This window comes from Anopheles nili, chromosome 3 (genome assembly GCF_943737925.1).
Source record: "Anopheles nili chromosome 3, idAnoNiliSN_F5_01, whole genome shotgun sequence".
Taxonomy (NCBI): Eukaryota; Metazoa; Arthropoda; class Insecta; order Diptera; family Culicidae; genus Anopheles; species Anopheles nili.
Genome location: NC_071292.1, coordinates 25,506,213 through 25,518,423, shown reverse-complemented (window position 1 = coordinate 25,518,423; position 12,211 = coordinate 25,506,213). Strand labels below are relative to the sequence as shown.

The 12,211-nt window shown below is 44.7% G+C and overlaps 1 protein-coding gene across 2 annotated transcripts; it reads right to left on the bottom strand.

The window, feature by feature from the left end:
- Positions 1-5,381: 5,381 nt before the first annotated feature.
- On the bottom strand, positions 5,382-9,785 carry LOC128725691 (ELAV-like protein 3). Of its 2 annotated transcripts, XM_053819455.1 has the most exons (7): positions 9,547-9,785; positions 9,367-9,470; positions 9,119-9,272; positions 8,853-8,891; positions 8,451-8,679; positions 8,142-8,328; positions 5,382-7,898 (listed from the first exon to the last, which is right to left on the bottom strand). In XM_053819455.1, exons 1-7 carry the CDS (start codon positions 9,719-9,721, stop codon positions 7,737-7,739), a joined length of 1,050 nt encoding a protein of 349 aa, XP_053675430.1. In that variant the 5' UTR covers positions 9,722-9,785; the 3' UTR covers positions 5,382-7,736. The 2 variants fall into 2 exon arrangements, with proteins under 2 accessions (XP_053675430.1, XP_053675431.1); XM_053819456.1 differs by lacking the exon at positions 8,853-8,891 and having other exon boundaries at positions 9,367-9,499; positions 9,543-9,785.
- Between the last annotated feature and the right edge of the window lie 2,426 nt (positions 9,786-12,211).

Genomic DNA, 12,211 nt, shown 5'->3' with positions numbered 1-12,211 from the left:
GCTTACGTTAGTTTTGCTGCTGTCCTGCATTCCTATCTCATGGTTGAATAATAATAAGTAAGAAGACTACCCGCAACAAGAACACGCTCCTCCCGGCGCTATCATGGACATGAATAGTAACAAACACTGCGATATATATATATTAAAATGGGGAAGAAAAATGTCCTACTTCCGGTGCCGCCAGTTTGCAAATCTGGTCGCTCTACCTACATAACGCTATGCTTTTAGATTCTTTTTTTTTATCTATCTCTATCTGTATTCCGTTTAACGGCTATTTCTTTCGGCGGCCAGTGTTTTTTTTCTGTTTCAATGAAATATATATTCATATCAAAGTTCCCGTTTCGGTTAGTATAATATGCTCAATAGTACACATTCAGTAGGTTTTTCCTTGCTTTTCCTGTTTTATTTAAATTCAATAAAATGTACGCATTTAGGTGTAAGTGTTGCGTGTGGATGTGTGTGTGTTTTTGTGGCTTCCAAGGAAGTGTGGTTTAGCGAATGATTTGTGGTATTGTTTTGTGTCGGTTGGCCCAACTCCCACCACTCTGTTGCAGCATCCAACACGCATCGGGGTGGGCTTGAAAAGGACACTCCGCAATATAAAGGATCTGTTTATTATAATCTTTTTCATTTGTATGTTTGTTGTCGTTGTTTCTTACATTGTTTGGTTCTGTCTCCCCTAGTTCGTTCGACTTTTTTTGCATGTATTTTCCTCCTCCTTCCATCCTTTTTTTTTTGGTACTGCTGCTTAGTTTCATACGCCCGGTGAAAAGGGGGGTTTCCTCCGTCACATCCCTTTCGCCTACGATTTGTATATTTTTCAACGTGATAATAGAGAAGACAGTTTTAGCCAGACACCAATATGCTGCGAACATGATCGAGCTTTTTGTTTTTTCGTCGATAAACAGGAGACAATAATACGAGAATTCAATACGTTACGATATGTCTTACGGCTAGTGATTAACTAAAGCTAGTATTTGTTTTTTTTTTCATCGTTTTTCGATAAATAAATAAATTACATCCGTTTTTTTGCTTTCTTTTCTTTGCTTAAGAGATTGAGAGTAAATTAGTATTACGGCATATTACGGCGTGGCTGTTGGATTAAAAACTATATAATTCGCTACTGGCTCGACTAGTAAACGGTGCCACATACTGAACACGTACACTTACTTATTCTGTTGATTTCGATACTGATTAAGATTAAAATGCTTATACACATCGTATATCCGCGCGGCCCCCGTCTCGCTTTGTGATATTTTTATTGCTTACTGTTGGGATTGTTTCGTAACGACGAGTTTACTTTTTGCCGTGAGTAGTTTTGTTTCTGCTCCACCGTCCGGGTTCGCCTTATCTGCTTTCCAACTGATAACCGTCTGTGTTCGCCATTGATTCTATTGCTTTTGCTGCTGACGCGCTCTGCCGCCGATAGTCGATAGTAGTACGTTATGTTTTTATTAAGCTGCACCGATAAATTACCCACTGCATCCCGTACTCGAGTGGTACGAGGCGCTTTGTTTCTTTATTTTGGGATAACCTAATGCGAAAACACTGAACGGATGCAAAACATTGACACGGTGCATATATAAGATAATCTGAGTTGAAAGTGGAATACTGTATGATTTTTTTTTCATCCTTTTGGCTGCTGCTTGTGCTGCGCGCGCTTCTTTTGTTGGTAACTAGGTTAATTTTCATATTTAATTCATTCTACACACCAAAAATGACTAAACTTGGAGAAGAGTAATGACATAATAGGCAATAACGCACCAGTATTGTTTTCTCTTTAGCTCTTGCTGATTCTCTTTTTTTTTATCTAACAATTTTTAATGCCTTTCGCGTGATCAATTGTCTAAGATTTGAGGAACGCCTGTAAACCTGGTCCCCCAGGGCTTATGCGATCAGTTCCGTCAATAAATTGCCTAGTATTTTTTAGATTTTCCTCCCGTACTTCGCTGGTTCATCTGATTTCTTCTTTGACTTCTCTATCAATCGGATCCTTTGAGGATGAGTTCGTTCGAGAGTTGATTTGTTCTAGTTGGGTTTCTTTTGTTTTCGTTAAAAATCTCTACACTCTCCCTTACACGTTAATCCTTTTTTTTGTCTGTGTGTGTTCTCATTTCGTTTTCCGTTTTCTTCCAACGTGTAAATGGTAAATCGTTTTGCTTTTATTCGCTAACTTTGCTTACAAGTTAATATCAAAAATGTTAACATTTTTGTTCATTTATTTCGCCGCCTTCCAAACTGTTTATTATAGTTGCTGTTGCCATTTATTGCCCCTATACGTGTGTTGTTCACTCATGGACGCGTTTTTGGTTTAGCTGTCTATTCGATTTTAGTCACCTTCGTCCCCGTTGACATCCGGGTGCGTCCTTTGGTGCTGGAAAGGAAAACTTCCTTGCGCCTTTTACCGTGCGCTAGGTGGCGTTCAGTTCCCTAATGCTTAGAGCGTGCTCGATAGTTTTACGGTTTTGTCAATTCAGTCGCTTTCACCGGATTCGCTGGGGAGACTTTTCATTAGTTTAGTTTGTAGTATTCGTTTTTTTGTTGTTTTCTTCACCTTCTCTAAAATGTTGTGCTGCTTGTCATTACGCTCTACACACTTATAATTCTCTCTTATAGATTGTTAGCTTGCTAGCATTGTTTGTTGTTCGATTAAACAGTTGGCTTTGTCAGCTTCTTGGTTTTACATTGGTGGGATCACATTTTTTTTTCTATCGAGAATCGAAGCTTCTCGATACAATACACGTGGATTTGGTTTCACTTCCGCCCGCTCTGTGGCCTCGTTTCCGAGTGTGTGCGTACGTTTTTTTTTTTGTAATTTTGTATATCTCAATATACGGTACTAGCAAAGTATGTTATCATTTTTGCTAAACATGTATAATAGATTCCATTCTATTTCTCTTTTTTTTATGCTATCGCTCCACCAGTCTCGCGATGGAAAAATCGCTCTCGTACATTTTGCTATCGCCCTCGGGTGAATTTATTTATCTATATGTTCTCGTTAGTTTGCTTTCTACTGAAAAATTACTGCGTTTCAGATCGGATGAGCTTGTTGCTCCTTGCTCTCGCGCTAATGCTGCAACCATCTCACCATCAGAAAGAAGTACACGAAATGTGCAGAACTAACCCAAATCATGTACCGAACGCAACACACTTTTTTTAGTGCTCATTTGCTAATGATTTATGAGAAAGGTTTTTCTTGGGATTTTCTTTTCAACGCTCGTAACATATTCGGCACGGCGTTCCCTCGCCTGTTTTGGTTGTCTGTTTTATCGATAGTCTTCCAACGGGAGTAATTGTCAAGTAAACGAGATAGAGAGATATCATTAAATCGAACGCGAGAGATTACAAAGAGAGATGGAAATGGGAATAGTGGACACGTAATCGAATACATTCTGAATAATATAAACATTTATAGCTACAGCTTCGTCCTCGCCCTGCCTGGTCTGCGATGATATTTACCGTCCGCACTCTTCGCAGTATCACCTTCCGAAAGAAGTGTTCCACCGCCTTGCGAACCCCATTGCAATATAATACTGATGCGGTCCTTAACACACGACCGAACTAGATACTGGTGCAGTTGCGGTTCGATTTAGGTTCATTTAATTTAACTGTACGGTAAAATCTGCGATATAGAACTATATGTGTACAGCCTTAAACAACATCAAAATAATGCGATGAATATGACGAAGATGGACAATCATTTGCCGAGAACGACGCCCTCTACCTATCCGCCTCCGGTTCTCTCACGCGTACTAACCGTTGCACTTTTTTCCGGTGCGTGGTTTGGTTGTCTTTTTTTTTTATTTGTTTGTGGTGTGTTTATTTTTCTGCTGCTCTTTTTTCTCATTTTTCGATTATGCGTTAATTTGCCTATCTGAGAATGTAAATATTGAATAATATACTTCTATTGGACTATTTAGTTTAATAATTCATTACCCCCTATTGCATTCACTAGAATTCAGCCCACGTGGTTGTTTGTTGTTGTTCTTCTTTTGCTGTTGCTGGTTTTGCTATCGCACTTTTTTTGCCCTTATTCCAGGCTTCTTTGGCTCATCACCGATGGATGAGGGATATAAATATAATTACTTACTTCCTTGTACAGCGTCACAAAGTAATCACTATATGGTTGTATAGATATATATAAATATCGTGGACTCGCACTCAGTCTGCGCGCATCCGTTTGTTCTAGATCCTCACCCCGGTCCAATGTTCGGGCGGCGGAGTGGCGCAATTTTCAGTGCCATTGATTTCGTGTAACGACGCCCATATGATGGTTTCCACGTGGAAGTTTTCGTATTTCCGTTCGGTATTTCTTCGGTCAGCGGCTCCTGCACGAGCCACCCGTTATTATTGCACCGGAGTCACGTAGGGGGCGATTTCCTCTTCATGTATCGTGTAGGAATTGCCGTAGATTGTGTTCCCGTTTCCGCGAGTATCCTCGTTTCGTATCGACTAGCACAACCTCTATTGTTTTTTTCACTGGCTTCGATTGAGCAGAGCGTCGTTTCGATAGTATTGTTGGCGGGAGTTTTTTTTTTACTCCGGACAGAACGTTCCGAAGAATCATTTTCGGTGAATGATTTTTGTCTCTTCCTTACGCCAAGCTGCAGCGTATCAATGTGCGATTCTTATGATTCGGCACGTCTCAACTCGAATTGTGCACTCGGTTTTTGTTTTGTGTTTGTGCAGCTAAACATCTTGTTACCACTACAGAACGATAGACTAGCAGAACATAAACGGATCCTCGAACGAGAGGAGAGACTGGGACCGAAGGTAGCATGGAAAATAATGGAAAATCTGAATACATTCCACTCGCGAGGGCTGCCGAGCTAAGTGGTTCCATTACAGTGAACAGATTACCACCGATCGGTGCCTATTGATTTGCGCACCTATTGATAATGAGCGCCGTTACCGTGGTAAACTTTCACCAAGCGGTGTGTGTTGTATATAGATAAGCTACATGTGATTTTGGGCGGAATTGGAGAAATAAGTCTGCAAAAAGCCCAGTTCAGCAGCTAGGAATCGGTATGGTACCGGTAGTACTATCGAGAAATTGATAATTGAAGGTGAATGTGTACGTGTGAAAGTGAATTCAACAATGCTCTATGTTAATCGAACGCTAGTATTCGCTTCGCTACGACTGGTCATGGTCCCAATAGTTTGCGTTCGTTTTCTACGTAACGATACGGGGCGGGTTGAAGATGGTTCGGAAGAGAAGAGCTATATGGCGAAGGAACTACTGTAGTTAGCAGATTAGCTGGCTTGAAAAAGGGCTAAATAAAATAAATTGAATGTAAATATAACATAATGGTGAAATAAATAAACATAAATAAACAAACTCATATAAAGCAACGAACAAACAAAACACGAAATGGCATTGTTTAAAATACTTTTTTTGTTTTCTTTTTTTTCCACTATACATTGATTTACTCAGGCTCCTCTCGCATTCGATGCTTCCCGATCGGCTGGTACACTGAAGAATATAGAACTAAAAACATTAACTGAACCACCAAAGAAGTGACCATTAAGCAAAGAATTTGGCGCACAACGGAACGCTCGCACTTGAGATCAGCTTGTTCGAAGGAGAACTAACCGCCCTCAGGCCGGGCATCGTGCTGTTTAAGTGTCGATAAAGCTCCCGTGTGCACCTTTCGAGCGCTGCTTAGCTTTCGCTGCAACGACACGTGTAAGGATTATATATATGTATGTACGCTAAGCATGTTAAATTAACACCGAACAAAAAATCATACCATACTGACATTCGAGAGTGGTTATTCGGTGCTCGCGGGTTCTGTCAGACCCGAAAACCCGAGGACTAGCACCTCCCGCGCTAGTAGTCGGTAGTGTTTGGTTGTATCGCTGCATCGTGAATAAATAATGTGAGGGAAAAAAACATCCGCTTCACGCAAAAAATGTGCCCAAGTGGCCACTCTGTGCGCGTGCAAAGAAACGTACAAAATCAACAAACGAAAAAACACAAACAGTTAAGGAACGAGGGGGAGAATTTTTAAATAACCTCTTCCTTGCATGGTTACACTAATATGTGATTCTTTTCTTCTTCTTTCTTCTTCTGTTCCTCCACCTACTCCTCTAATAGTTCCATAAAAGTATATTTTAAAAACCCAAAAGCGAATGAAAACGCAGCTCGAAATGAAAGCGTCTCTCATTTAAACGCACAAAACACAAAACGAACATCGAACGAAGCAAACGCAGGCAAAATGGGGACGAAAAGAAGATAATAAAATTAATCTAAACCATCGCATCGATCGCAGTGAACGCGCTCTGCTCCCAGCCCGGTTTCCCTTGATGTTGGAAATCGGGAGGAAAAAACACGCGAAAGGAAAAGCGGCTACACATTTTGCACCTTTGCTCTGCGTGTATCGATTCCTGTAGAGCTTTTCTTCCTTCTTACTCGCTCTCTCTCCCTCTCTCTTTCATGGCGTTTGTAACGCTCCATTCACATGCTGCCTGTTCACTCTCCTTTTTTTTTGCTCTGTTTGCAATTTCACCTTCTGCGGTTTGCCCTCTCCTTTTGCTCGTGTAAAACCTTGTGTAAAAATTCTTCTAAAAATGTTTCTCTCCGTCCTGTTGCTTTTAACGCGCCAGCCATTGCCTCTTCCCGTATGTTCGCGCACTTTTCGCACCACCGTCCGCTAGCGTAGCGCCATTCGCGGTACCGACGAAAATGGCACAGTTTGACCAGCGATGGTAACAAAGTTTTCAACACCCCACGCTCTTTTCGCTTCTCGTCATTTCAACTAAGCGTTTCCCGCATTCGGAACAGGCCAGGTTGCCGTGGTGGCAACGCTCCGATTACAAACTGTATCACTGTAACATCTGTATCCGCTCGACTCGCATACACATACACACACTGAAAGTGTTCTCAAGCATCTTAGCACCCTCGTGGCGCTATCGTCCTGTCCCTTAGACTGCCTAAATGACTTTTTCGGCAGCAGGAGTTATTGCACGAATTTTGCTCACATTTCACGATTTGCCGCGGAATTCGCCCATTGCATCTTGCCCTAGCTCCCTTTTCTTTTAACACCCTAGCGTCCGTTTCGCTTTTAGTAATGGCGAAATGAGTGCGAGAACAGAACAAAAAAACGCTTGCTTTACGTTAAACAAAACGTGTGGAATTGTGGTTGTTTGTGTAGCTTTCGCTTTCTTGTGGTTTCCGTTTTCGTTAGGCTCTTAGGCGGGCTTCCTCTCTCTTTTGTTTTTCTTTTCACTCGGTCTCATTTTTTCACTAGCACAGCCATCCCTACGACTGGTGTGCATTTGCCCCATCTCGCCAACCTGCTTCTATTTTCCCGCTTCATTTACTTTTTTCCTGCTTTTGGTTAGTTTGCTGCATTTTTTTTGCTACCGAACACCCCCTCACATATTGGCGCTTCCACACGGGCGGATGGGAGCTAGCGAATCTCATTGTAATAAATAGGTAAGCAGGTCCGTCCGATCGGATCTTATCTGACCGGACGCATCCGCAGAAGTTCGCTCAGCTCGCTCATCCACCCGCCGTGGCCGCGCCGATGGTCCAGCATTTCATCGTCCCGATCCGAGCCACGGTGGCGTTGACGGAGATACAGAGGTTCCTGCTGCCGTTGCCGTTCGTGGGTTGCCGCCGCCTTTCGCCGGACCGGTTCCTCTTGCTCCGCTGCGTTGGAACGGGCCGCGGCAACGATCGAAAGCTGTGCCAACCAGTGGGCGAGCAGTTCCGGCGGCAGGTTCGCTTGATTTTACGCATTCTTTGATTTGTTCGTCTTGAAGCTGACCTGCAGCACGCGGTTACCGAGCGTGTAGCCGTTCAGCGATTGAATCGCGACGACCGCCTCATCGTAGTTGGTCATCGTCACAAATCCGAAGCCCTTGCACTTGTTCGTTTGCAGATCCTTAATGACCTACGGTGAGAAAGAAAGAGAGAGTAGCCGAATTATGAAACCCCGCGCGTTTTCCAAAAGGAACAAAGGAGAAGAAAAAAAGGAAAATGGAAAGAGAAAAACAAAAATTGGGCGTATTATTTGCTACAACGCTTCCACAGCATCAAATTGCTCGGAGAACGAACAAAGAAGCGCCGCAAATTAACGCACCACTTTAGGGAAGGATAAGAGAATGCCGCCTTCCAAAAGACGAGCTGCACCTACCTTCACCGATTGGACGGCTCCGAATGGACCGAACAGCTGCCACAGGACGTTCTCCTCCGTTTCCGGTGCGAGGTTATAGACGAAAATGCACCAACCGGACCCGTTCGCGATGGCGTTGGTAGGAATCATCGAGTTCGCCAGCAAATCTCCGGCCAGCGGCGAGTATCGATAGTTTGGAATGGCACTACTTCAGGGTTACGAGCGGGTGAGAACCGGAAAGAAACGGAGACCGTAATGTGAGCATATATATATTTGCGTTTGTGGCACCATCTGCCGTGGAATGCCTGGCTGTTGCCACAAGCTAGCTACCTAAATCGTCCGGTCGGATGATGGATCGGTCCCGGGAAACGACGGGCGGCCTGCGGTCCCAGATAGGCTGCCAGCGGTGGTACGGTTTTCGTGCTGCTCGGGTTGTTCGCAAACTTGACGGTGATGGGTTCGGTTGAACCCTTCGGTACCGTACCGTTCAGCTCCTTGATCGCTTTCTCCGCCTCCATGCGCTGATCGAAGCGAATAAAGCCTACGCCCTTCGAGAGACCTGCGCCGGAAACGGGGCAAAAAGTAGAACGGAAAGAACTGTTATCGACCGACAGGAAGTGCATAATGTGTATGTGTGTTTTTTTTACTTTCGTTGAAGCAACGAAAACCACTTCTTCTTTTTTGATTGTATCTCTTAAAAAAAGGGAAATCTCATGAATGGACTATACGTACCGTTGCCATTTTCCCCAGTAGGGGAGCTGTACTGTCGTGCTTCGGTAGATGAAATCATATAAACGCAATGAAAGAATAAAATAAAATAATAAACAATAAATTAATAAAATAAATACAAAACCTTTCCAAATAAATTAAAGGACAGAAATTAAATGTTAAAAATAAAGAAAAATATGCCGAAACATTTCAGGAAATCATACGAAAGAACACGACCATCCACTGAAAGTACTCAAGACTGAATCAACCCAATCGAACCCCCTACTTACCGGTAATATTGTCACACAGAATGCGGGACGTGATGATGCGCCCGAACGGGCTAAACAAAGCCTCGAGATCCGCTTGCAGCATGTTTTTCGGCAAACCGGACACATACAAATTCGCACCCTTGATTGCCTCGGAACTGGGACGAGCAAAGGACACCTGGAATAGGGAAACCGTGAGAGACAATGTAAGATGTAGCTGGAAGATTGTGTTGGCGGTGCAACCATGCTTTCCCCGCAAAGGACGACATTACCTTAATTTGCTTGTTCTGCAATCGCAGGCCGTTCAGTGTGTTGATCGCTTTGCTCGCGTCCTCAGCCCGCTGATAGTTCACGAACCCGTACCCGAGGCTTTGTCCTGTGAGCAAAAGTAAGAGTGCGAGAGAACTGGTAAATCGGATTCCCCATCGGATAACGGGTGCTTCTTAACCTACCGGTCACTTTGTCCCGGATCAACTTGCAACTTTCCACCTCGCCGATGCTGGAGAATAGCGACCGAATCTCCTCCTGGGTCATCTGCTGCGGTAAATAATTGACGATAAGATTGGTCTTTGAGTCCTCCTGGCCACCGCCATTTTGTTGCGCATCAGCGATTCCGTTCGTCATCATGACACGAGTAGTTGGCGTTCAGCTGCGAAGAGAAGGAGTGTGTTGCCTGTGGCGAAGGTCTTGAATTCCTTGATCAAATTCGAACTGATGCGACCGGTTGGTTTCCACTGTCCACCGATGCGGCTTCTTGTGGTTGCGCTTCGGTTGGAAAACTTTCCCCCACACAAACACACACGTGCGCGCGCCGACGGAGCTTTTAATGGAAGTGTCAACCGAGGAGTGTCGTCCGTAAACGATTGTAACGATCGCTTACGGGAACGAGACGATGCGGGGTTGCCTCCTTACAGTTAAGACAGCAAAATTTATAGGTTGTCGTATTTTCCGTGTATCGCCTTCGTCGTTTTCGCCGTCGTTGGCTTCAGCCTTGCTGTGTGCTGTATAGAGCACTAGTAATACTGATGATATCCCGGTTAGGCACCCGGAAAGGCGGTCTTCCACCGGCGCCGATCTGACTGTGGCGCGTTGCTACTACACGCCTTAAAGCTAGCGCTAAAACTTGTACAATTTTACTTTCCGCAAACGGTTTTTGGGAGGGGCGAATATCGTCCGCTCGCTCACTTGTAGATATTCGCTCGCCGTTACACTCCCGAAGGGTTTGCGATGTGCATTAACTTAATGCATCTGGCACCCTACGCGGATGTGCATTGAATAAATCTGACCGTTTATCTATCGGTGCGGCGGATGCATCACAAGCGTAAGCAGATAAGAGGAAGAAAGATATAAAACAGCATTAATCTACGCTAGTGTCGATGTCCCAGGGAGAACAGTGGTGTTGTGTTGAAAGTGTTTGAAAACCGCGTCATTTTAAGAGCCATCACACTTTCGACTGCAATTCGGCGAGTTCCACGTGCTGCAGATTAAATGAATGAAGATACGCTAACCCGCTACAGGCCAGCGGAAAGGAATGGTGTGGGGTGATCATAGTATGAAATTGAGAACGAAAGTGAAACGGCGGAAGGAAATTCCATTTCCCGAGGAACGGAACCCATGCGGCTTGCCGTTAACGTTATCACTAACGACGATTGCCGGTGCTGGATATTGCCGGCCGTAGGGACAACCACTTCGTCCTCTAGCCTTTCTTATGCACGCGTGAGCGCACACACACACACACACACACGTACACGAAAACCCTGAGATCCAAGCATCGTCTGCTGGAGATTACGGACTCTGCCGAGTCTGGCGCGTACAATGACGGAAAGAAAATTAAATTTCCTTATCACACTCGCACACCCTAAACGCGTGGGTTCTTGTGCATAGATTTGGGACTCACGTCGCCCATGAGGAACCGATGACAAGCTCGAGCTTCGACACGTTCATACAAAGGGGAAGGATGGAGCAAAAAAGAGAAAAATATCCTAACGCTTATCTGAGCTATATTACCCAGAAAATGGGATTGAACGTAACAAGGGCGCAACACATTCGCCATTGACGGAGGCAGTAGCGAACAGCGCGTTGCGGAAGCAGTAAGTAACAACATACCAAAATAAAGCTTCACCTGCAGACGATTGAATCGATTCAACCGGTTTCGGAAGCTTGGTCGGTTGAGACGTACCAGGCGCCTCCACCACTAGGTGTTTTCAGAACCAGCCGCTTCACCACAAGGCGTCTCGATCATCACGAGGCATCTCCACGTCCAACCGCTTTCACCACCAGGCGTCTCCATCACCAAGCAGTTTCTACCACCAGGCGTCTCCATCATTAGGCGTTTCCACCACCAGGCGTCTCCATCACCGGGTGGTTCCATTTCTGGGTCCAACTTTTGGTACTGCCGGAAGCAAACTGTTTGGCGCACTCGAGCACATAAAACCTCGGCACTTGCCGACAAACCGATTCGACCCTCTGCGGATGAATGGGTTCCCAATGCCGATCGATATTCCATTTTTGTAGCGCTGCTGGTGGGAAATTTTATTCTGAAAGCATTTCAATTTTCCTTTTCGTTTTCTTTACTCCACTGGATTCTTCGTACCGGTGCGCTCGAATCATAAACAGCGCAAACTTCCAAGCATCGATTGCAACACGTTCAAGGAAAATATCAACACCGGAAAAGGATAACTCCATAAACCATCTCACTCCACTGGCTGTGCGAGCGTTCCACAATCGGAAGAACATGCGGATCTACCAGGCGGAATTTAGCTCTTACAGGCTTACATTTCTCACCAGGTCAACGCTCCGGGCGGGACGGAAGCGAATTGACCGACTGACCGGCAAAAAGCAGCTTATTGGATTAGAGAGAAGTGCCCTGAAAAGCGATCGAATATTTGATACCCGTGGGTTGCCTCTTTTTTCTGCTTATTTTCAAAGCAGTTCTCAAGAGCGAAATAAAAAAAACGCAAACACACGAATGGGCCGCAGTGCGTTTGAGCCAATTTTCATCCGGATTTTATTTGGACCTCGGCAACCTCGGCATAGCCGGCAGCGGTCGTGGTCAGCCTCCTGTATGCTTATTTTGCACATGATCGGGTTAAGCACTGCTACACTTGACAGAACACA

Bases quoted from the DNA above. Each gene is read 5' to 3' on its own strand.
- LOC128725691 (XM_053819455.1), bottom strand. From the start codon at position 9,721: ATGATGACGAACGGAATCGCTGATGCGCAACAAAATGGCGGTGGCCAG. The intron at 8,892-9,118 runs GTAAGTAGGGGG...CATCTACCGAAG, and splicing joins TCTGTGTGACAATATTACCG to CACGACAGTACAGCTCCCCT. The intron at 8,329-8,450 runs GTAGCTAGCTTG...GTAACCCTGAAG, and splicing joins CATCCGACCGGACGATTTAG to TAGTGCCATTCCAAACTATC.